This window comes from Acartia tonsa, chromosome 7 (assembly GCF_053477335.1).
Source record: "Acartia tonsa isolate MP-2025a chromosome 7, ASM5347733v1, whole genome shotgun sequence".
Taxonomy (NCBI): Eukaryota; Metazoa; Arthropoda; class Copepoda; order Calanoida; family Acartiidae; genus Acartia; species Acartia tonsa.
This window is the reverse complement of record NC_137266.1, coordinates 36,689,602-36,716,319: the sequence shown is the minus strand read 5'-3', so window position 1 is coordinate 36,716,319 and position 26,718 is coordinate 36,689,602. Positions and strand designations below refer to the sequence as shown.

The window sequence follows — 26,718 nt, the reverse complement described above, 5'->3', positions numbered from 1 at the left end:
GTGAAATTTAAATTACACTGTTGCCCAGAGTTTTATAAGCACATAATCTTAATCGATGACTCAAAAACTTTTAAATGTTTTTCTTTGAACAGTTATTGTTTGGTTCTAAACATTTAGTGTACAAACTTTTCAAACAATAATTTTTAAGGGAATTATCATTTGGGATGCATTTAAATTTATCGTCCACTGTCTTATCCCTTAAGATCCCTGAGAAGGATTAAATTACCTGAAACATAGTTTTGATCAAACTGTTCCTCCTCCTGCTTTGCTTTCTCTATTTCTCTGTTAATTTAAAGAATTTTAGCATAATTTTCTATTGGAAATAAAGCGGTTTTAAAAACATATTTCGTGTTAAAGATATTAATCTTTCTTGGATGTTAAGGAATATGACAATAAATTAATGTATAACCCCAAGTACCCTTACAAAAAATTTACAAAAATAACCAATATGTAAAGCACGAGTGAGATAATGTGGTTATACAATTGTGGATGCAAGAGTAATTTACATTCTAATTTCCCGCAACCATGTAAGAAGTACGCAGCTACTCTAAAATAATCTATATCCTGCCTGTCTTCTTCATCCACGACCAACTCGTCAAATGCTTTCTCCTAAAAAAAATGAAATAATTTAAGAAAATAGCCTAAAACCACTCTGAGACCTATTTGAGAATTCCCTGAAAAGGAGAACTTAATAGGTTCAGTAGTTAATAATATCTTAAGCTTCAGACAGAAAACGTAATTTTATAAACTAGGATATCCTCAATATATTGCCTCGACACCAAACTATAGGTATATCCTTAATATATTACCTTGACACCAAACTATAGGTATATCCTTAATATATTACCTTGAAACAAAACTATAGGTAAATCCTTAATATATTACCTTGACACCAAACTATAGGTATATCCTTAATATATTACCTTGACACCAAACTATAGGAATATCCTTAATATATTACCTTGACACCAAACTATAGGTATATCCTTAATATATTACCTTGACACCAAACTATAGGTATATCCTTAATATATTACCTTGACACAAAACTATAGGTATATCCTTAATATATTACCTTGACACCAAACTATAAGTATATCCTTAATATATTACCTTGACACCAAACTATAGGTATATCTTTAATATATTACCTTGACACAAAACTATAGGTATATCCTTAATATATTACCTTGACACCAAACTATAGGTATATCTTTAATATATTACCTTGACACCAAACTATAGGTATATCCTTAATACATTACCTTGACACCAAACTATAGGTATATCCTTAATATATTACCTTGACACCAAACTATAGGTATATCCTTAATATATTACCTTGACACAAAACTATAGGTATATCCTTAATATATTACCTTGACACCAAACTATAGGTATATCTTTAATATATTACCTTGACACCAAACTATAGTTATATCCTTAATTTATATTACCTTGACACCAAACTATAGGTATATCCTTAATATATTACCTTGACACCAAACTATAGGTATATCCTTAATATAATACCTTGACACCAAACTATAGTTATATCCTTAATTTATATTACCTTGACACCATACTATAGGTATATCCTTAATATATTACCTTGACACCAAACTATAGGTATATCCTTAATATATTACCTTGACACCAAACTATAGGTATATCCTTAATACATTACCTTGACACCAAACTATAGGTATATCCTTAATATATTACCTTGACACCAAACTGTGGAGCTTCAGATACAGGTTTACCAATATCAACTTTAGGTATATCTTCAACAGGGTCATTTTCATCAAATAAATTGCTAAGGATCTAAAAAAAAGTATACCTTAAGTATGAAACAACCAGATGATTGCATAATATTTGTTTCAAGGTCCTAATTCAGGTGTATTCAATACAATCTATCTTTCTACTATCTATCCATCCAAGTACTTCAACCTATGACTGTGGCGTATCCGCTCATAGCCGGGAAGGTGATAAGTTCCAATCTTGGCCCTACACCGCGTCATAACTAAAGACGTTAAAATGGTTTCTATTGATGCTATGTTGATATATATAGAACCCGAAGCGATAACAAGCTCTCTAGAGTCATCATCCATCCAACTAACTATTCATTTACTATCTATCTCTACCTGAGGCCCTAATAATTGTTGCTGATCAATATAATCTGCATCCTGACCACCTGCAGACTGTCTAGCTGCATCCTGTCCAGCTGCAGGCCCTGGAGGATCCTGCCAAATAATAACAACATCCATAAAAATGCATATTAAATAAGACTAATAACCAATAACCAGAAAAAGAAAACAAAAGCCTCTACGGGTAACTTTATTTTGGAAAGGTGGTTGTGTCGTCCTAAAAATAGTATTAAAACTTCCCAGAACCTAAAATAAGCTACACTGCAAAGAAAAATCATATTGGCTCATCGAGATTCTTCGGTACAGAAAAACAGACAGACATACACCTAAGAATTATTTTATTTGCTTTTTACATTCTTGGACTAATGGTGATGAATGTTTTATAAAGATCAGACAACTCTTTCATTAGTAAAACAGTACCTGTACAGAATTCCCATTGACCGGCACGGCCGCCTCTTCTCCACCTCCCCCAAGCCAGGAGCCCAGCCCCCACCCTCCTCCCCCATCTGAGGGTGCTTCGTCTGTTAAGGTTTGGTTGTCATACAATTTAACCAAAAAGCATGGATCTTCAGGAATAAGACAATGGACAATGAAATGATGTACTGTACATCTCCAATAAAATTACACCTTTGTAGACTAAAATAATTTTTGAAAAATTTTGGATCTGAAGATTTAAAACTTTTAAACTTGGATTATGTATGTAATCTAATGTTAATCAATAAACTGCAAAATCTTTTAGAGTATGTGGACAAAATGACTCAAAAATCAGCCATGTGACGTCATAAAAATGAGGGATTAGCCATCTCTTTTTTAGGGGTTTTCTTTCCCACTTCCCCTCTCATAACCCTCATTTTTATGACGTTACATGGCTGATTTTTTAGTCACTTTGTCCACTTACCTTTTATAATCGAAGCAACTCTATATCTATAATTAAAATTTCGTGGCTCCTGTTTAAGATAGACAGCTGAAATTTCTTGTCAATATTCCCATCATTATAGAGCTTATTTAATAATTACACATCAAAAGCGGTCGGACTGCTTTTGAGCAGCTTTTTGCTGCTTATATTTCTACTGATTTCCAAATTTAAATAAAATTGTATGATGTTCCTATTTGGTCATAGTCATAATCCAGGTCGTCACACCTTGCTATGGAATCATTCTTTGAAACCAGGGATATCAAGGGATAAGACAATGGACGAGAAATTTTTGTATAAAATTGCACCATATCAAATTATTGGTGGAAACGTTTGGATGTTGTTACTTTTACAATCCAATCATGATTCATCCAAGACCCCAGAACGTGGATTGAACAAGGATGAACAACATCCATAAAGACGAAACTCAATTAAAAACGTAAAAACGAATAGAGTAAAATTTAGATAAGTATATTAATGGTAAGTGCTGGAAAGTGCCATGTGTGACGTTATAAAAATACTTCTATAGGGGGTGGAAATGAACAGAGAATTAGGAAAGGAAACCCCTAAAAGAGGGATGGATATTAGACCTATTTTTATGACGTCACACTTGACACTTTCCACCGCTTCAATATTATTTATATTAATATTCTGGTAATGATTATAGATTTGCTATACATTAAAGAAAATTCCTTATATGCACAGGAATCATCCTGCAAGGTATCCATTATAGACAAACGGACGGACTGACCATAAACATAGAAAATTTTGAAAGTTATGAAACATTTTTTTTGAAAACTAGAACTTACAAGTGAAATCTTAAATTTAAATTGGATAATTCAAAACATAACATTTGGATTTCTCATTTTTATAAAAATGCTTTTAATTTTTTAAAAACGCAACTTCTATGTATGCGTTAGTCCGTATGTCTGTCTTCATTAATTCCTATAACAACCGGGTACAATTTCATAAGCGTTGCAACTCTATAATCATTGCCAGAAAGTATGTATTATTTTATTATATTCTTAGAGTGTAAATCTATAATTTAAACGTTACGCCATTGTTTAAGACGGACATACAGACAAATAGATGATGAATATACACAGATTAACTAAGAATGATTCTCTCCTATATGTGAAGCTAATGTCAATATTAATAATAATATCACGCTCAGCCTAAGTTTCGTAATGTGTTTATAATTAACTGCTGATTTGATTTATAGCAGAAATAGTTAGTTAAGATCTTAGAAACAAATAATTTTGTATTTTTCAAGGGATATCTGCAAATATCCCCCCCTCACACTAAAATTGGGTGTTTTATCATTAATGGTCCCCAATATAAGTCTAACCTAACCTAAGCTAACGTCACGTGCCTTACATCGTAGCAAAAAGTATTTAAATTGGCAGTTCCCCTCAAAGTACCTAGTCAAGCACAAAAACAAAAACCCCATTCCCCTTAAATTTAAAAATATGGAAAATAAGGAGAAAATATTTTATTTCTACTTCTTTTGGTCAGGTTAGATTAGCCACAAAGGTTAAGGGCTTCCCGTAAGGGATAGTCACAGAGTAAAAAACCTTTTTTTAATCTACAATTTATTCATAAAATAAGAAAAAGGGGTTTTCATTGATCTAATGGTACTTTGAGGATAAGCAACCAATAATTTCATAAAAAAATGACACAGAGTAAGCGTCGAAACATCAGATTTTTTTCCCTTAAAATGCACTTGATTGCAATTTTTTCATAACTTTTTATCACATTTTTAGTAGCAGTTGCTGATGCATATAAACACTCCTTGTAAGCTGAGCTGTGGCAGGGCCCTTCACCCACATCTTACACACTGTGTCAACAAATGTGAACTAAGCAGATAATAATTGTTTATGTACCCAATTTTAAGCATATAACAAAAGGAGTGTCTGTTTTAGATTAAGATTTTAATTGTTTTTATTAAAAACAACAATTTAAAAGAAAATAATTGTTTTTAATTTTAAGCTTGTCCGTTATAAATGTTAAGCAAATAGAAATGAAAAATCAAATTTCTACTTCATAGAATAAGATCAATACTTTGAAAGTCAATTTTGTAATAATGTGACCCGTTTTTTCCTATCATTTGAATTATTATTTTTCCAGTATCACTTTGAAACCTATTAAAATCTGATGGATTAAATCCGGTTCTCAGCCATACTTAAAAATTGTGTATATCACCGTCTTACATCCAGTTTTCTATGATTATAAAATTGTACAATCATAAGATTAAAACCAGTTTTTTTAGCTTGGGAGTTCGCCATCTCAGGGCTGAAACACTGGTTTTATTCTAATAATTGTAGATTTTTATATCCGTGGAAAGCTGTCTAAAAAAGCAATAAATAACTCTTCTTATGTCTGTAAATTTGAGTTTGTCAACATAGATACAATTAAGATCTACAATTAGGGAAGCCTCAGATAACTAATTTGATGGGCTCAGACTATTTTTTAACAAAATTAAATTTTTATGATAAATTTAGGCTCTTGCCACATCACTCCCTTCCTTCAAGAACAATATCTTGCAAGTATCATAGTGGCCACAGTTGTGAATAAAATTAAAATATAAGAAGTCTAATATTTGTTATTACCCAGAAAAGTAAAATTTGCTGAGTAACAAAATGAAGAGAATGCAAAAAAAGTTGATCAGTCACAGCAATTTCTAATCATTCCTATTCATCTGATTGGTTTTTCAAATTTGCATTGGGCTTGTAACTGTGGCATACATGGTGAAATGCATTCAGAAAATGTACATTTGTAAAGATAAAACAATAATACTTTATTTATACACAAAAACATCCAGAAATTCATGCTCATTTATTTTTTAGAATTAAAATTTCTGTGATAAAATAAAATTCCGGATTCGGCAATATATTTCTACTGGATACAAATCAGTTCTACACCATACCATACCTTTAAAGTGCCTATTGGGCACTGGTTACCCACACATGCTACCCTCCTTATTTTTGAAATTCGCCTAATCTTTGTAAGGGCCACCAAATCTGCTGGGCATGTAATTGTGGTGATAGCTATTACCTATTATAAGCTAAACTTACCTGATCTGAAATAATAAAAAAATGAAACCTAATCCCCCCCCCCCACTCCTTCACTTATTTTCAAAAGAAGGAGGTTATCAGTGCTTAATAGATTACTTTGTGAAAAGGCACTTTTTTTATACAGCGATATTTAGCATTTATTTCTGTTGTAGAATTCATTTATTTTTTCAAAGTTATTATTTACTGTTAGGAAATAAATTTAAAACAGACAATCCTGTTACATAAACTGTTACTAAAACATGTTTCCTCATATTATTAAATCTTCTTACACAGATTTCAAACATTTTTTCATCTCATTTACAGTCTAAACTAAGGGGCAATATTGTCCACAAGTTGCGCAGCAATAATAATATAACAACATTTTGATTAAAGATCACAGTAAAGTGTTATACAGTAAGGACAGAAAATTTGTTTATATAAATAATCAGATTGACAGATAAAATCTTAAAATTGGGCGCGCATTGCCAGTAAATCACTAAATATGTAGTTTTAGCAGTGATTTAAAGGGATAAGATAATTGACATCCACATCCACAATGATGTTACACAAGATTACCCCTTATGAAGATTACAATTAGCAGTTGAAACGTTAGGACACTCAGTTTAATGAACCAACTAATTAAAATTCTATATAAGTCCACAATGTTGTTGAGCCAACAAATAAGAAAATGTTATTATAAAACTATGGGGACCAGTGTAATAAACAGCTCATTGTCCCCTCCCACCCTAAGTTTTAATAGCTTCAATAATCCATATAAATAAATGTTTAATTTAATGTTTAAAGAGATCAGCTAAAAAAGTTTAGAAATAAGAAAAATAATAATTTGCTTTTCAAGCATTTTCTTCTTCAATTTACCAAGAAATAGTAACAATTGCATTTTTCCTTATCGATATATTATTACTTAGATGTTGCACCAAATTTTCATGTACTCTTTTAAGTAATACTTGCAGCTGGATAAAATAACTATACTCCTCTCCCCTCCCTGGATGAACAAATTTTCCCTGTCAAAATATCCACGTATGTCCTATATCCATTGTCGGTCTATCAATGTTCTAGCAGATTACTTCGGGAAAGGAAAAAGGAGAAACATTTAAACATAAAAGTTCAGAAGTAGGCGAGATACTTCACTACATACAGAGACACGGACAGATAAAGAGACATCATAATACTTTAATATAAAAGTGTAGAAAAAGATGGAAGAAGTTTTATATCAACAACTGGGATATTTACCCCAACTCCAAACCAGCTTGGGCATCATTGATAATAATGGATTCCGTGCTCAACTTCTTACTCTATTGTACTGCAATGCAACCAAGGTCCTCACTATAGAAAAGTTAAAACTCTTTACACATTTTGTGAAAAAGTTTTAATTGAAACAATTTTGTTCTCCCTCATAATTTTTGTTCCGAGCCAGCAGAGTCCAAACTTAAAATGGTTGTCCATGCAATAATTTCAAATACAAGTAGCAGCATGTGTGTTTGTGTGCTACTTACAGTCTTTTAAACAGCCTGGCATCCTTAATGACAGTAACAAAATAGGTTTAATCTGGTTGAGAAATATGAAACTTTCCGAAAAATGAGAACCGAATTGTAAAAGTCTTCCCTATTTAAAGGTTTGTAGCCATGTTGTGAATTCGTTGAACAAATGTATGAACGTGTATTCAACCGTGTCACAACTAAAGACGTTAAAAATTAGTTTATATTACTGTTTTAATAGGAGCATGACGATAACAATTTGCTATTAAAACTTTAGCAGTATTGAAAAAGCTTTTTAAACTTGAAAGAAGAGATTTTAACTTTCTTGAACAAAGACCTTCGGTGTTCAAATTTTTAATTTTTAATAAAACTTAAATATCTGCCGAATTTTATCGGCCGACTTTTATATATTATTACCAGGGATGAGTCAATAGAAGATATAATTCATATATATATACTTAATGATGATAAACAAAATTACCTCTTCTATAAATTCAAAATAGTGACATTCCCAGCTTAAAGCCAATCAAAATTCAAACAAAGTACTCAGAGTTTTTGAGACAATTAATAAGATAATTTGATTTAAAACTTTGGGTCATATCAGTTTGTTTTTTTGGATAGTCTTTAGTTTAATAACGTTACATAGATAGTGTTGTTATAGGTTTCTTTTAGTAATGTTTCAGTAAGTAAGGGGAGTTTTTTTTACAAACTAGTTTCCTAAATCCCTTTAAATTATATAGTAGATGCGCCAAATAAGAAAGAATACATAAAAAGGTTTATTTTATTTTTATTATTTATATTTCTATATATATGTTTATGAAAAATCACACTTAAAAATATGATTACAAGTATCTATATGTTAAAATAAGAACGATTCAGTTTAATAGTAGCGAAGCAATACATATTGACTATTATTTTATTTCTGGATGGGGGATCTTTATTTTAGCAAGCTACATGTTTCACTTTATTGGAGTACATGAATCAAAAACTTTGTGTATTTTTGATTGATTGCTTCAAACTGTATAAAGATGTGAAGCAAAAGTTTGACAGACAGACGTACAGTATAACCTTATCATGTAGTAGCTGCGCTTTAAGAATATATTATAATCTATGAATATGAAAAATATGTTTGATTATATAATTAAACATACGAATTAGGATCTAATAATATAAATTATCGAAATACATTCAATATATGATAATAATTAAAGATTACAATTATATCTAAAAGGATAAGACAATGGACGATAAATCGATATAGATCACCAATGATGATAAAAACTTTCACCTATATGGAGATTAAAATTATTGTGTTTTTTTATAGTTTCACCTACTAAACATAGTTACAATTAATAGTCCATTGTCCCCTCCCTCCATTACTTTTATAGATGACATTGATTTAGATAAGCCTATAAGACTTAGGTACTGTTATTGAATCAACAGAAGCTATGTTATATCTAACATTATTATTAAAAATGTCGATTTATTTTGTACATTTTAGTATTAATTTCTTTTTTTAAAAGTTAATGTAAAACTCGAGAAAGACAAATATGTAAAAAATCGGACTCTGAATTTACCGGTCATAACTGATATGGGGGGGGGGGTACCCCTCTTGAAATTGAATAATATAAAAATTAAGTATTTCCTAAGTTAAATCCATAAGTAAAAATCTAAGTATATGAAAAATGGAAACATCGATCTTAATTAATTTTCATTAAATAATGGCCAATAGCTAAAAATAGTTTGTAGGTCAAAATCTGATTGCTTTAAATTAGCAGTGTTCTAACTTTCGAAACCACTAATTTTTATCAACAGAAAGGGTATTTGAAGTTTATCATCATTAGGAATGTTCATAGATTTATTGTTTATTTCTTATCCATTAATTTTACTAAATCAATTATTATAAAATGAAATATTTCTCAAGATCAATATATCAATAAAAGTAAATATCTTTATGAAAAACGGAATTGGGATAATTATTATCAATTTTAAGTGAATTTTGTTCGAATGCTATAACTTGGATGTTGCACTATATTTTCGACTGGCTAAAATAAGGTTACCCCTTTTACCCAATACCCACCATCTTACTGGAGGAAAGTACTGACCAATAAATGAGGACTAGTAGCAACCTAAATGACGACAAAATTTCCCCAATCATAATATCCACGTATGTTGTACCCATATCTGCAGTTTTCAATCCTGGCAGGGCTACAAAGAATCCAATATAAACTAACCTAACCTAACCTGCATTAAAGTAATTACCCTCTTTTATTTTTAATGCATGTAAAGTAAGTGGAGGAGGGAGAGGGTTTTTTTACTCGAATTAACACTTTGAGGGAAACCGCCAAATAAACAAGGATGCGAATATGTGTCTTTGTCCGACCCTGAGAGAGAAAGATAAATATTTGATGTACAAACATAATACATCAACTATGATTTATCATAATTTATACCACGGAGTATAAAGGCTGCACCACTAGCATTTGACTGTGTAGAAGGTGGCATAGAAATAGCCTAGAACCAATACAGGGCTTAAGTTTAATAAGTTTAAATAGCCCAAAACCATTCAAGGGAATTATGTGAAGATTATCTAAAATGGAGAACTATATTGGCTCTGTAGTTAGCGAGATCTTAAACTGCAGACACATGATATTTTGAAAGATAATTAAGAAATACATATATCCATGCTTAAAAATTAATATATAGAATATTAAACCTTAGTAAAAAAGGAGAAATTTGACAATAGTGGGACCGATCATTCCAAATTTTTAGATATATTTGTATTTGGGTGCATGTTTTATGCTACTTAACAGTGAAGATATATAATCTTGGTAGAATTAAATGAAAATTTATTCACAAAATACCGGTTGTAAAAATTAGGTAAATTTGTTTCTCGTATTCATTTGAATCCGGTGGATAGGAACCGGTTCTCATGAATACGAAAAAACTATGTCTAGCATCGTATTATATCCAGTTTTCTACGAATATAGAAATGTACAATCATAAGATTAAAACTAGTTTTTTTAGCCGGTGCCTTCGGCACCACGGGGCTAAAAAAACTAGTTTTAATCTTATAATTGTACATTCTATATCCGCGGAAAGCCGTTTATAATACGATACGAGAAATAACTATTCTCGTATTCATTTGAATCCGGTGGATAGGAACCGGTTCTCATGAATACGAAAAAACTATGTCTAGCATCGTATTATATCCAGTTTATATTATAACTAGTTTTAATCTTATAATTGTACATTCTATATCCGCGGAAAGCCGTTTATAATACGATACGAGAGATAACTATTCTCGTATTCATTCGAATCCGGTGGATAGGAACCGGTTCTCATCCATACGAAAAAACTATGTCTAGCATCGTATTATATCCAGCTTTCTACGAATATAGAAATGTACAATCATAAGATTAAAACCAGTTTTTTAGCCGGTGCCTCCGGCACCTCGGGGCTAAAAAAACTAGTTTTAATCTTTTAATTGTACATTCTATATCCGCGGAAAGCCGTTTATAATACGATGCGAGAAATAACTATTCCTGTATTCATTCGAATCCGGTGGATAGGAACCGGTTCTCATCCATACAAAAAATCTATGTCTAGCATCGTATTATATCCAGCTTTCTACGAATATAAAAATGTACAATCATAAGATTAAAACCAGTTTTTTTTAGCCCGTGACTTCGGCAAAGACGTTCAATGGGGGGGGGGGGTAACGGGGTGATTAACCCCACCCCCCAAACGAATTTGGATTTTTAATTTTTATTTTTTACCCCCACCCCCTAAATAAAAAAATACCTCTATGATATAAGGATTAACCCCCAAAAAATTTAAAAGCTTGGACGCCCCTAGCCTTCGGCACCTCGGGGCTAAAAAAATCTCATAATTGTACATTCTATATCCGCGGAAAGCTGTTTATAATACGATGCTAGAAATAACTATTATAGGGTTCGAGTAAAAATAATAATTTTATAATTATTTACAATTCAATTTTCATAACAATTTGATTTTACTATAATAAATTAATACTAAAATATATTTAAATGATAGCACAGCTACTCTATAATAGTGCATTTATTGTTTGTTTTATAAATCACTTTTTTCACAATTTTGTTTTATGTAACTGTTTCATTTTTATGATATTTTATGTTATGATTTCTATTTACAAAAAATGAATATACAAACAATTGATTAATTAAGGATTTTTTCAACCCCAATTTTTTCATCAGTAAAAAATGATCTTTAGACTTAGAAAATGTATTTTTTTAGCATGCTACAATTGTCATCAATGTTCAAATTGATAATATTTTTTAAGGAACTTAAAACATAATCTATCATATGCTTTACATTATACAATGCTGATCTAGTTTTACATTTAGACTAAAGTCATAGAGATAGATAAAAAAGATAAATTGTTGTTCCCCATTTCTTTTTAATGGAAAGCCCTAACAAATGGATGATGAAATAAACAAAAAACTTAATTAATCTTTCATTGACCTATCTCCATACCCCTAACATTTAGCAGTCTTTTATTAAAATATTTTCATTTAGATAAAAACCAAGATCAAAGTAGGTATATGACAATGGACGATAAATTGATATATTCCTCCAATTAAAATAAACAAAACTACCCCTCATATAGAATAAAATTATTTTTAAAAAAGTTTGTATAGCCCAATCATTTTTCAAACTTTTTTTAAGCTAGCAAATGGCATGGAGGAAGAGACATTCACTGGTACTCAAAGTTTTATAAACTTCATTCGTTGTTTTAAATTTTAGGAATTTTATATATCTTTTAAACAAAGATATTTTTAATCTATAGAATGAGGTAAAATTGTTCATTATAATTTGTGATGTACATCAAATTATCGTTCAATGCCTTATCCCATTAGATTCCTGGTGTAAAAAAACACAAAAAATGTTAATAATTTGTACTAAACTTCTTCACTGTCCTGTTCAGTTTGCTTCCCACGAATCCGTTCAATCTTTCTTTGTCGCTCCTCCCGTACATCCTCTGAAAGTTTCAAAATAATAGGGCCATTCTGACGGTGGCGTGTACATGTATTTGCCAGGGGATTTAAGAGGTAAAAATCTCGGATGGGGTGTTCCTCCCGAATCCCTCCATCACGTCAATTTAAAACATGCGGATTTTTATTTTTTTTTAAATAAACTTTTAATTATCCGATTAATCAGATTTTTTAGTACTCTTTTCTTTTAAAACAAGTTACAATTTAATAAGCGAAGCATATCTTTAAATCAGTCCTCAGAAAGTAAGTTTGTCCTTTAACAGTATTCTGTATTTAAGCAGTTTTGCATTAATTTACTTAACATATATTATATTCTGCAGTGTTAATGTTAGTTTGTCCTAACGTTGCAGAGCTTCGCTTTCATGGAAGTTGTCATCCTTCTTTTCCAGCAAATGTTTGAAAAAATTTATAAACTTTATGGGTGGCAGTACCATTTACACTCCATTGTCCCCTCCCTCCCTGGATTTACCTAAACTATTGGAACCCTCGGAGCCACGAATTGTTCGTCGCCTGTTTATTATATCTGCAACATAAAAAAATAGATACAAAAAATAGATAAATCGATAGATTTCGGATAGATGATGAACAGATGGATGGATAAAGAGATAGACAATTTGAAAGATACATACATGATTTTGTTTATATTGATAAACCAATCATAGTTATATAGATCTATTAATTGATGGATAGATGAAGGGATAGTTTGATTGACGATTTGTTAGATATTGAATAGATATAAATAATAATAAAGATAAAAAAAAGAGAATACGATAGATGGAGGATGGATTAATGAATCATATTTATAGATTATTAGATAGTTGATTATTTTGCATATGAATATATAGATAAATGGATAGATTGATAAATGGACAAAGATGAAAAATTAATAACAAATAAATAAATGGATGGAAAAATGGATGAATGAAAAAGAAAACAATTGAAAAATATAAGGATACATGTATATAAAGAAAACAACAGCAAGATAGAATAAAATTATGAAGGAATACCTTTTGCACTGAAAGAAGCATTCATAAGCCTGGGATTTGCTGTGTTGAAAATTGTTCTGTTTTCTTGGAACCGGGCCCTTAATATAAAATTAAATACCCCATAAAATATAAGGTTCTTAGCCTAGAATTTGCTGTGTTGAAAATTGCTCGGTTTTCTTAGAACCGAGCGTTTGGAATTAACAAACTATTAGTTTCGATCTCGTTGTAGCTGTGGTAAATATTTTTCATGGAACCGTATCTCAATGATAAATAGTATTAGATTCATTAACTGTGGTGATTATTGTATGATTTTCTTGGAACTGGGCCCGTACTGCAAGATCAATAAGAAGCCGCGAAGCGCAGCAATTACAAGCTAATGTCACACTTAAATAAAGATCATTTTTTCAAACTAAAAATTGCTTTTAATGATCGGCAAATGTACATATAATACGCGCTATACTTAAATATTTTGATTATTAAAAAAGTCAAATTTGCCCTAATTGTAAAGTAACTCCGCTTTTAAAACCAATGAAAATAAGGTAATAGTTATTTAACGTATCATATTATAGTCAAATTTCCACTGATATGAATTTTTTAGTATGGGTGAGAACCGGTTCTAATCCAGATGATAATATGTTTTGAAGCTATACTGAAAAAAAAACTTTACCTACATTTCTCTCAATTTCATTTGAATGTCTAAATATCTTTATATAATAACCCTATATCTATAATACAAAGTAGTACAATATCTGTCTGTCTATCCGTCTGTCTGTCTGTCTGAAGCTTAAGATCTCAGTAACCACTGAACCGATTGGGCTCTACTTTTCAGGGGATATACCTACTGGTCCTGTGATGGTTTTAAGCTATTTTCTTGGGGGGTAGGACACCCCCCCCCCAAAAAAAAAAATGTAAAATAATATATAATCTATCTAACTAATGTTCATTAACTCTTAAAATCTACAAACATTTGAATTTATATCTACATATCTAACTTTCTTTAACTCAATGTTTATCTGTCTATCTGTAAAAGTTTGTATTTGCTTCTACTTAACATATTTGTATAAAAAGCTTGACTGAGATGAACTGAAATTTAGTTGCCGAATGTGTACGCAGTTTCCTGAGTGTTTCCTCATTCTAGCTCAATATTTACTACTAGCTAAAAAAGCTTCAAACATAAAAAAAAATCAAAATTTGAAAAATTCTAATTTATAATGTATAAATCGTTTATACATTCAAATTTTGATTTTATGGGGGAAGTTTGAAGATTTTTAGCTAGTAGTAAATATTGAGCTAGGATGAGGAAACACCCAGGAAACTGCGTACACATTCGGCAACTAAATTTCAGTTCATCTTGACTGATATATACAGTGTTCTTTTAAACAGGCAATATTTGTAAATATCCATATTTTGTTTTCATTTTTCTCTTTTTTCTGAACACAGTAATAGTGTCTGACTGATTATGACGTAACAAAAAAAATAGCCAATGAGAGGCCGTTATTGACCAATGGTAAAATTTATAGTGGCCTCTCATTGGCTAATTTTTTTGTTACATCATAATCAGTCAGACACTATTACTGTGTTCCTTTTTTCTCTCATTCTGTCATTTTTTGCTTCCAATTTAATTTTTTTTATTTATCTTAGCATTAGAAGCCTCTAGTAGCACATAAAATGTTTTCTTTTCAAGATTAACTGTTTACCTAAAGATCTCCATTTGGCAGCGCTTTATATATTTGTAGATTTTTGGCGATTTCTCTCAGGAAGGTGGTGTTACCCTCTCTCCAAATAGATATAAACCTTCCCAGGACCTATGGGAAGATACATTGTAAAGGAGAACCATATCAGTTCAGCGGTTAGCGTGATCCTTTGCTACAAACAAAACAAAAAATCTTCTTTATGTAATAGGATATTGTCCTAAAATCTGATCGTTTCCCATTATGTTTTTATCTATACTTACTGTATAATACTCAAATGCTCTTTTTTCTCAACAGTTACTGGCAAATATTTTTTGTAGTGTTACAGGAACGTTTTTGCTTGAAAACTGTTGGTTAAGATATACAATATCTATTCTTTAGATTTTGATAAAAAGTGTTATTTCAATGGTAACACATCATTTCCCTGATACAGTTTCTTTATAGTAGAGAAGCTACTACATAATTCACTTTGTCTGTCCGTCAGTCCGTACAGCTACGGGGGGAAACGTAATTTTCTTGGCTCCTATTCAGATAGCTAAAATTTTTAAATAAATAAGTTCAAATTCTGCATATTTCATTAAAGTTTCATCAAGATTTGCCCATTAATTGGGGTGCTAGATCGTTTCCTAGATTTTTAAGTTTTTGTGATTTTCTCATCTCCTATTCAAGATAGACGGTTGAAATTTATAGGGATTGAATGAGTTTACATTCTACATATTTTTACATAAACTCATTAAGATTTTTGTATGGTATGGTATGGTATTGGGGGGCTAGATCAATTCCTTGATTTTGACGTTTTTCTTACTTTTAAGTGCCACATTTAGAAACTATAGCACACCTTTTTGTGTATTGGAATAAAAATGTCTGAATTTGACTTGAATATTTCTGATCTTTAAAGTCCATTTTATAACAAAAAATTGTTTAATACTTTTACTTTTAAAAATCAAATAAAACCGATGGGGGGAGGGGCGGCTTTTACTTGAACTATACTACCCCTTCAATTTATATTTAAAAGAACAAAGACTTCCTTTAATTAGTGTGCTTAATTAAGGGCGGTACTTTATCAGTGCCGATTATCTTTGGATTCTTAAGATATCCTTTTCTTAACAGATTATACATTTACGGGACCTGCAAAAAGCTTTTTTGTAAAGGAGAATCATAAAGACAGACAGACACTCGACATATGAACAGACAGACATATGGATATACATGAAGATTGACAGACAGACATATGGACAGACATGTTAACAGTCAGTCATATGGACAAGCATCCAGACATACGGACAGGCATACAAACATAAAGACAATCAGTAAGACAAATGAATAGACAGACAACCATATAGACAGACAGACATTTAAAATTGATCCACGCGTGGATATTCAACTACATTTGAGTCAGGAATTTTTCTTCGAAAACTAAATGTTTTCAAGGATATAAAAGGTAATCTATTTTAATATATTTTTATAATATAAACCTAAATATAATCAATTTAGCTTAGGGATAGTATTAAACAAGGAATAGCATGTCCATAATTAGCGCAGCAATAACAAGCTAGTAATATTTTCGTTAAAAGACATAATATCCCGAAATACAATAATCATTTAGATTAGTTATGACATGTCCAGTAAATGAGTATTTGGATGTGAATTTTACAGCCTGTCTGTTTATTAATGTAACTAAAACTGTTTGCAGTATATTGTAAGGAATCTTGAGGGATCATCCTCCAATGATGATAAACAAACAGAACATAAAGTAATTAAGCTGACGACCTATTATACTCAGGGTACCATTATAAGCTACAGTTTAATGTTGACCTCCATCTTTATAAAAGACTGACAAACATATTTTATAGAGTAGACATGCTATTAGAAAATATATAAATATAAGTTTGAAATAAATTAATCTTCAAAGACTTGAGCTAGCTTGTCAAACTTTTTCTTAAATTTCCCCTAAACCGAAATTGGACCACAAACAAATTCTTTAAACTGGTTTTATGGAACTTTTCTATTATTAAAGGTCGGTCCATACGTAGGTCTGTAATGGATAGCTTTTTCCGTTGATTTAGACATGTTAGAATTGTCCTATTTATTAAAACTTTGCAAGATTATTTCAGTAACAACTACAATAACGAAGCACCTTTATTATCATTACAAGAAAGACCATCCATCTTAACAATTTTTATGTGATATCATTATCATATTTTTATATTTTTAAAGAAGGTGTATCAACTATTTTTTTTATAGCTAGCCGGTTCTTTTAGTAAGTAGTAGATGTAAAATTTTTCATAGAATTCAGATATGCAATCGGTTTTTTTGTAGACCTCTTATTTTTTAAGTAATTTAAGTTTAAAAAAAAAAAAATTAAGTCGATTTTAAGGTACTAAAATGCAACAAAAAAAAGAAAGAAAATGGTCATTATGAACAAAAATAGTAAGATCTTTAATTTGACACCTTACTTTTTCAATTCTGTCAGGTAATTATTGAAAAAATCGATTTTTTTAAACCCACGAGAATAAAAACTTTGAACTTAATTTTATTATTTCACAAATAAAAAAATATGGGTTCATATATACCATTAGAATCAGAAAAATATTACGAATCCATTGTAAGCAAAATTGAAAAAAAAAGTTTACAATATAGTATATAAACTACAATAAAAGGAATTATATGAAAATATCATATTATGTTGTACAGGCAACGTCTTAATTCTTCAATTGAGTATAAAAATGGGAAGGGGGTAAAGAGGGGGTAAAGAGGGGGTAAAAAAGGGAAGACAATAGTGTTGTCTGAACAAAAAAAATAATTGGCCATTTCTGTAATTTTATAATTTTTTAATTTTTTTCAATTTTGCTTACAATGGATTCGTAATATTTTTCTGATTCTAATGGTATATATGAACCCATGTTTTTTATGTCTGTTTGAGAAAATATTTAGGTCTAAAGTTTTTATTATACCGAGGTTAAAAAAATAGATTTTTTCAATAATTACTCAACAGAATTTTAAAAGTAAGGTGTCAAATTAAAGATCTTACTATTTTTGTTCTTACTGACCATTTTCTTCTTTTATTTTGTTGCGTTTTAGTACCTTAAAACCGACTTAATTATTTTTTTTAAAAACTTAAATTACTTAAAAAATAAGAGGTCTACAAAAAAACCGATTGCATATTTGAATTCTATGAAAAATTTTACATCTACTACTTACTAAAAGAACCGGCTAGCTATAAAAAAAAAAGTTGATACAACTTCTTTTTGAAAATTGATAATCTGTAACTTCATATTTAATGATGTTGACAACTGTGTTTAAGTACAAAATAATAAGAGGGAGGTGGTTCTTTAGTCCACTTTTTGGTTCAAGGGATTGTGGTATTTTTTTGTTAACCTAGGACGACAGAAAAACTGTAATGAAATAAGGACAAGAAAGTCCATAAATAGCGCAGCAATAACATGCAGATTTGAAGAGAAAGAACAATAAACTTAGGTTTTAGGCTATTTTGCTAGGGATAGGAGTAGATAGGTGTACTCAGGGAAAGAGAAAACAATAGACTGTAAATTATAGTGGTACCCAAAGTTTAATAAGCATGCTTTCTCAATTATGAAATCAAACACATATTATAGATTTTGTGTTTTGATCAAACTGTAATATGTTAAAACTAATAATTTTAATTTTCATACGGTATAGTTGTCATAATCGGGGAAGTACATCAATCTATACTCTATTATCATATCCCTTCTTAATACCTCTGCGAGTGTAGCAACTCTATAAATAAGTGAATAACTGTCTGTATGTCCTACCTTGAAAACATCTGGAAGACAATGCAGATAATTATGAACATAGCACACAGTAGGAACAGAATGAACACCATTGCCAGGTCAATCTATAGATAGATAGATAATTATGAACATAGTACATAGGAGGAACAGAATAAACACCATTGTCAGGTCAATCTATAGATAGATAGATAATTATGAACATAGTACACAGAGGGAACAGAATAAACACCATTGCAAGATCAATCTATAGATAGATAGATAAGTATGAACATTAAGATATATAAGTTTTCCGGAATTTTAAAGTTAGGGGGAGATTTGAAATCTGCATCAAATTTTAAGGATTTTTTATAAAATTCGTTTTTTCTATAATTCTTTATTTAAAAGCGGAAATGCATTTTAAGTTAATTAATTTTGGCATCTGTGATTGGTGGATTTAAAAAATCTGCGCTCTGATTGGATGGCGTACATCATTCAACCAATTAGAGCGCAGGTAGTTTAAAATCCACCTATCCTATTGGTCAAAATTAATTAACTTAAAATGCATTTCCGCTCTTAGATAAAGAATTATAGAAAAAACGAATTTTATAAAAAATCCTTAAAATTTGACGCAGATTTCAAATCTCCCCCTAACTTTAAAATTCCGGAAAACTTATATATCTTAATGAACATAGCACACAGCAAGAACAGTATAAACACAATTGTAAGGTCAATCTACAGTTAGATAATTATGAACATAGCACACAGTAGGAACAGAATAAACACCATTGCAATGTCAATCTATAGATAGATAGATAATTATGAACATAGTATACAACAGAAGGAACAGAATAAACACCATTGCAAGATCAATCTATAGATAGATAGATAGATAATGAACATAGCACACAATAGGAACAGAATAAAAACCATTGCTAGGTCAATCTATAGATAGATTGATAGATGGATGAATAAATAGATAGATAGATAGATAGACAGATAGATAGATAGATAGATAGAGGTAAATAAAGATGCAATTTGTAGAGTTAATTTAAAAATTGGCTAAGAAAAGTTTTACCTCGCCTATTTTGCCAAAATCATCCAAAACTAAAATAGAAAAAGATTTATTACATTTATAATAGCATGGAAAGCTATTCTAAATTTTAGCAGTTTGGTTTGTGGTCATTTTATATTATATTGGGGTTAATTGCTATTCTAAAATTGGTGACTAATTTAATTTTAACATTTGTCAATTTATTTAATTTATAGATTGACCGTCGGTCATTTTTTGAGAGCGTTTTTCTTTTGAGGTTTCGTGATTCTCTTGTTTTTGTATATTCTCTCTCTTTTTTCTTTGTTATGAACATCTGTTCTATAACTTACTTTGTTTGTTTATACATTCAATGATTTTGTTGTGTTTCGCTACTTATGGATTCTTGTTAAAAATTAATTATCAGGGAGGGAGAGGAAATTGGACTGTAAAATATACTAATACTCAAAATGCATAAACATATTATCTTTAAAATTTTTTTTTAAATTCTTGAATAGTTGGTTCAAATTAGCAGTTTCTAAACTTTTAAACAGATAATATCAAACTACTGAATGAGCAATTTTGTTTTAAATCATTTGAAAATGTATATTATTGTCCAATGCATGGCTTAATCATTACTTTTCTGAAGCAATACAAAACAATATTTGCCATTATAAACTCGTTTCGAATTGCAATTTACGACCTACTTTTCTAATTTATTGTCCCTTTATTTCAAACCCAATTGATTATCGGACGGATCTACATGAAGACTTATTCTCTTCAAAGAGTAGGTTTGTTATTTAAACTAAACTTACCCCTACATATCGGTGGGGACCCTCTGGTATCTGAAAAAGAAACATCTTATTAAATCATCATTTACCTTTTAAAATATGTTTTTGTCTAATCAAAAATATTTTTGCAATTTCAAACCTAGAAATGCCTCTAAAACTTCCTTCTAGTAATCTTTGTAAAAATCAAGCCTTCTATTTCAAATCACATTTAGGCTTATAGACTAAAGAACAGACTAATGGAAAGACGAACATACAAGGCTTTTATATAGGAGTTCCGAATCTAATAATGCCATAAAGGTTCATGTTAAGATAATTTAATAAACCTATCCTTAAGATTAGATTTATTTAATTTACTATTAAATACATTTCAGCTTTTGATGTATTAAAATATAATTTATCATAGAACAAGGACAATTGTTTATAAGTAGCGCAGCTGAGAAAACTGAGGAATGTTTTTCATTTTTAAAAGCAAAGCTTTTCTATTATTAGGGTCGGTCCGTCCGTCTTTCCGTACGTCCGTCCGTCCGTCCGAGACAGATAGCTTTTTTCTTTAATTTAGGCATGTTAGAATTGTTCTATCGATTTCAAACTTTGCATGGTGATTCCTGTAGTAGTTGGGTACGATTTAGAAAGCGTAGCAACTCTATAATCATTACCAGAATGTCCGTGCGTCCATTTTAAACATGTTGATTTTCTATTAAAAAATAAATATGAGATCTAATTATCCGATCGATCTAATTATTGGTATATTGATTCCTGGGACAACAAATTAAAATAATTTAAGCAAAGCAACTCCAAAATCAAGTTCTAAAATTGTAAGCATGTTCATAAACATTATCCTGCATCAAGCATTTTTTTAACAAATTTACTTCAGTTCTGACTCTATACAAGTGCTAATGTCCGTTTGTCCTACCGTTTCAGTGCTTCGCTTTTATGGATGTTGTCATCCTTGTTTTAATTATTACTTTATGTTAAGTTAAATTACTGGGTCCCTGCTGGGTTAGAACACCGCATGTATAGGCCTCTCATGATTCTGACCCTGCGCCTAATTTTCAATTAAAAAATAAGGGGAGGGGTATCACTGTTTAATAAGCACTTTGTGTGAAAGCACCCCCATTTTCTCATTCTTTTAATGTACCTTTACATGCATATATCAATCTTATTTCTTCATGTACAAATCAGACATTATGTAATATTTTTATATACAGGGTGACCTCAATGAATTTTGTATGTATATTTTTCAAATGATTTGTTCTTATTTTAATTCAATGAAAAATAAGGCTACTAGATAAATTATTTTTTTATACCAAAAATAGTTTGTTTTAATATATCCTTATAATTCAGTGTTATTTATGGTGAAAAGAAGAAAAAATAATCAATTTACAACACTGTTTTCATCCTCAAACTTTAACAGTTACCAAACACGAAATTTTAAGCATAAACCCTTCAGAGAAGATTTAATAGGGAAAGAATGACGACCCCCTTTCCTATTTTCAATTTTATTTTTTTTAAGATAAAAAATTGTTGTTTGTTTTGGATTTTTTAAGATAAAAAATTGTTGTTTGTTTTGGAGGGTTGTGGTACCCCCTCACCCTAAATAGTTAAAATCATTTCCATGAGCTCTGAGAAGCTACAAATCGGTTTACAGACAGACAAATATACACGCTGTTATTTTTATAAAGTATCCATCTCTAATAAGCAATTGATTCTAAACCTACTTTTTCTTAATTATGTTCTTTTTTAGTGTCTGCAAGAAGCTAGTTGACTATCCGAATTATTATGAGCACCCTGTATGTATAAAGAAATATTATTCTATTTTTTATGATAATAATCAGAAGCATCCAAAATATGTGTACTTACATTTTAGCAGATTTTCCCCCCAAGACTTCAAGATATAGACTATGAAATCAAATGTAGACTTTGCATGGTGATTCCTTTAACAGTTAATAAACATGTTGCTTTTAAACCTTTTGAACAACAATTTATAATGTGATATAATTATTCTATTAATTTAAACTTTGGTATTCTGATTCCTATTACAACAAGGTACAATGTTGTAAGGGAAACATCTCTATAATCAAGGCGTATAAATGTAAGTATAGTCTTGCCAAAAAAATATAATTACAATTTTGTAGACTCATATATTTATATATTCTGCATATTCAGTTCTGAAACTCTACTATGTGCAAATGCTAGCTTGTCCTACCCTTTCAGAGCTTCGCTTTTATGGATGTTATCATCCTTGTTTTAGTGAATATACTATGCTTATATTTATTACATAATAATATAAGATAAGTTTCACGATAGTTTAATATGAAAAAAAATTAAATGCTATGTATTTTTTCAATTAAATATAATCAAATGTTTTGTTGAGTTCAAAGTGCATTGTAAAATGACAAAACATCATGAAATACTGTAAAATTCAAAAGTACATTTATCAAACTGTTTATATTATTACAATTTACCATCCCTTTTGCTAAACATATATTTTTTCATCATATAGAATAGTTTTGTGTCAAAGCATTTGATGATTTATAATAACACGTTATACATTTTTCAACGATTTTTTGTCAAGATCATGGTAGACCTTAACTTTCAATTATTAATTTAGTTTTAAATAACAGAAATTTAGTATATCAACCAAAAAATGTCTTACATCACTGCTAAAAGGTGCTTAAAATCACTTTTTTTTTTGTAAAATTAGTATTATTATATGAACATTTAGATAAAACAAACAATAGCATTTTTTTCTGTATGCCTTTTATATACTTTTATTTGATTGATTACTGCCTACACCAATAAAGTTATACAATATAGAGATAAAAAAGTATTGCATGATTGAAAGGCCTTAGCCTGAAAATCCTTACTGTGCATGATTTTACCAAGCTCCTGTTTTGAGCCTATACAATCTTGTGGGTCATCTGACATAGCAGCAGTATGTAGGAAACATTATTGACGTCTTGAATTAAGATTTAAATTTAAAAATTCAAATGAGAACCTTTATCGATCTATCTTTCTAACTATATACATATCTATATATCTATCTATCTATCTACCTATATAAGAGGTATGAGATCAACAGCAAGTGCAGACATATGGACAAGTTTCTTCTGATTGATACCTGATACTGCCGTTTCAAGATAGTCTTTTTTTAAATTATGTTTATTTGTAATTTCAATAATCAAAAAAATCCTATAAATTTTTGAAAAAATCTATGAAGGCTGATATTATTGTTAGCATTAAAAGATGCTTGTAACTGAATATTGCTTTAATGCATGAAACTTAATGTTAATGTTACAAATAATCTTTTGTTATTCATTCTATTTGGACTATCTATGTATCTATCTATCTATCTATCTATCTATCTATCTATCTATCTATCTATCTATCTATCTATCTATCTATCCATCTATCTATCTATCTAGCCTACCTATCCTCTCATATCCAGGCCTGCACATACAGATCTTGAGAAGGGAGTTACACTCTGAGTGAAGAATACCAGCTACACAGCTGGCTTCCGTTTCACAGTGCTCATTCAGAGATTTACCTAGATAGATAGATTTATATTTAAATAGGGAGGATAGCTAGATAGGCAGATATATAGATAGGTAAATATATATGTAAATAGGTAGATAGATAGATAGATAGGCAGATAGATAGATAGGTAAATATATATTTAAATAGGTAGATAGATAGATAGATAGGCAGATATATAGATAGACAGATAGGCAGAAAGATAGGTAGGTAAATATATATGTAAATAGGTAGATAGATAAATAAATAGCAAAAAATAGATGGATAGACATGGTAACGTATGAAAAATGGATGAAATAGATGTATAGATGGATATATCATTGGATTAACAAATAAAAGGATGTATTAATGGATAAATATCAAAAAAATGGATGGATAAATGTTTTCAAAGGTGAATATATGCTTCCACATCCACTCCAACTGTTTTATATTTATCTCAAGTAAGTGGCAGACATCATGTTAATTTGTTAATATAAATAAACAATGAAGCAGCTTATAGTGCCTATAATAAATGACGTCATGAAACACAAATGACCAATGACAGGCCAGTATATTATTTACCAATGGTAAAATGTATACTGGCCAATCATTGGTCATTTGTATTGTTTGACGTCATGTTTTATGGGCACTATAAGCTGCTTTATTAACAATACCTTGTACACATTTACCCTGGAGGTTTGAATACCATCCTGGCTTTGTACAGTTTGTACTTCCATCCCCTACTGTAAGTGTACACCCAGCTGTTGCTGTACAATTACCAGACATTTTGTCACAGTCACCTCCTATGGTATTAATGTTTTATTATTTTTTTGGCTACTCTATGGTTAACCCTTAAAACCCACCTCTCATACACACTTTTGATATATCGGTATGACACTTAACTGAAAGATTACATTTTTTGAATATCTCAATCCTGGCGGGCTCAGAATGCCAGCAAACCTGGCAAGGTCATCCAGGTAAAGAGCAAAAATATTTTTTGACTTACAAGAAATTTGAAAGAGAAAGATATAAAAAAGAGAAAATGAAGAGTAAGAATTGTAGAAGGGAGATTCAAAGAGAGATCTACAGAAAAAAAAGAAAAAAGGGGAGAAAAGATCAAAATGAATAGAGAGATAGATATATAGAGGGAAAAATAGAGATAATAAAAAATAAAGCAGAAAGAGAGGAAAACTTAATGAGAATTAATGATAAAGATAGAATAAGGTTGAAAATAATGAGGGATAAAAATAAAAAAATAGAAGAAATAGAAGAAAAATAATATAAAAACATTCCTGAGCATGGATTATTATTTTGTAGCTGAGTATTGTCGGCTATGATTGTGCTTGTACTTGTTGTGTCGTTACAGGAATCTCCTGTACAATTCAGACCAGTCACTAAAATAAGATAATATTAATATTTTTTTCCCACAAAAACTTTCTAGTGTCAGCGCTACTCTTTAATTAGAGTCTGTTAGTTTGTTCATATGTCTACCTGTCTGTATGTCCATAAGTCTTTCTGCCCGTCCAAAGTGACTTTCCCCTCAAGGTACCTTGTTGAGCACAGGAACCCTTCCCTTATGAATTCAAAATAAAGGAAGGGGGGGGGAAGAGTAGTTTTCCATTTGTTTATTACTTTAGCTTAGGTTAGGTTTTAATAATTACAGGACAGCCACACAGTATATCCATAAAAAAACATTCTGTAATTTAGTAATTTTGGGATAGATTTATGTAGAATTTTTGCATAATTTGTTCAGCTTCGCATTTATGGATGTTGTCATCCTTTTTTACTTTTTATGTAACAGAAAAAAAATATTCATAAAAAAGTTTTTTTTGTAATAAAATTAATAATCTTATTATTAATATGATAAGTTCTTGATGGGAAAAATGTAATATGTATTCAAAAAGTTTTATTATAACCTCTGTTAGACTTTATTACTTTTATTGTGGGATCTAAAGAGATGAGACAATGGCCGATAAATTTACATACATCCCCAATGATTATACATAATTTACCCCTTCTGTAGATAGAAATTAGTGTAGACACTCAATTTAATAAACCAACCATCAAAATTCATTAAAAGTCCCCAAAGTTGTTACGCCCTCCCTCCCTGACTATAAGACTATTAAAATCGAGTCTTTATTATATCAATATAAGTTTTGACTTATCCAACGAAAACTGTTTATAATTAATCGGTTTCGTGTCCATAGACAGAGGGATCATAGGCCTGGGCTAACAAAACTGGTCTTAATCTTATGATTTATTCTTGTAAAATTCTTTAAATACAATACGATACATGATTTTCAATATGGCTCAGAAGCA

At 30.2% G+C, this 26,718-nt stretch overlaps 2 protein-coding genes across 3 annotated transcripts in view; both read right to left on the bottom strand.

The window, feature by feature from the left end:
* The window catches only part of LOC145324522 (uncharacterized), a 42,542-nt gene extending 35,153 nt beyond the window's left edge, over positions 1-7,389 (bottom strand). Inside the window, exons 1-6 of the mRNA XM_080167106.1 lie at positions 7,365-7,389; positions 2,568-2,668; positions 2,145-2,243; positions 1,726-1,824; positions 569-609; positions 227-282 (exon numbers count right to left, since the gene is read on the bottom strand). Coding sequence (XP_080023232.1) covers positions 227-282; positions 569-609; positions 1,726-1,824; positions 2,145-2,243; positions 2,568-2,668; positions 7,365-7,389 — 421 coding nt within the window. The remainder of the gene's footprint in view (positions 1-226; positions 283-568; positions 610-1,725; positions 1,825-2,144; positions 2,244-2,567; positions 2,669-7,364) is intronic.
* A 4,904-nt stretch (positions 7,390-12,293) lies between these two features.
* jus (EB domain-containing julius seizure protein) lies at positions 12,294-25,198 on the bottom strand. 2 transcript variants are annotated; one of them, XM_080166913.1, is made up of 8 exons: positions 25,074-25,198; positions 24,317-24,433; positions 20,911-20,940; positions 20,144-20,172; positions 19,111-19,193; positions 13,650-13,726; positions 13,112-13,165; positions 12,294-12,629 (listed from the first exon to the last, which is right to left on the bottom strand). In XM_080166913.1, exons 1-8 carry the CDS (start codon positions 25,183-25,185, stop codon positions 12,550-12,552), a joined length of 582 nt encoding a protein of 193 aa, XP_080023039.1. In that variant the 5' UTR covers positions 25,186-25,198; the 3' UTR covers positions 12,294-12,549. The 2 variants fall into 2 exon arrangements, with proteins under 2 accessions (XP_080023039.1, XP_080023040.1); XM_080166914.1 differs by lacking the exon at positions 13,112-13,165.
* Positions 25,199-26,718: the final 1,520 nt, after the last annotated feature.

Coding starts and splice junctions, on each gene's coding strand:
- jus (XM_080166913.1), bottom strand. CDS start 25,185: ATGTCTGGTAATTGTACAGCAACAGCTGGGTGTACACTTACAGTAGGG. Junction 24,434..25,073: donor CCAGGGTAAATGTGTACAAG/GTATTGTTAATA, acceptor CTATCTATCTAG/GTAAATCTCTGAATGAGCAC. Junction 13,727..19,110: donor GTCTTCCAGATGTTTTCAAG/GTAGGACATACA, acceptor TTTTATATTAAG/GGCCCGGTTCCAAGAAAACA.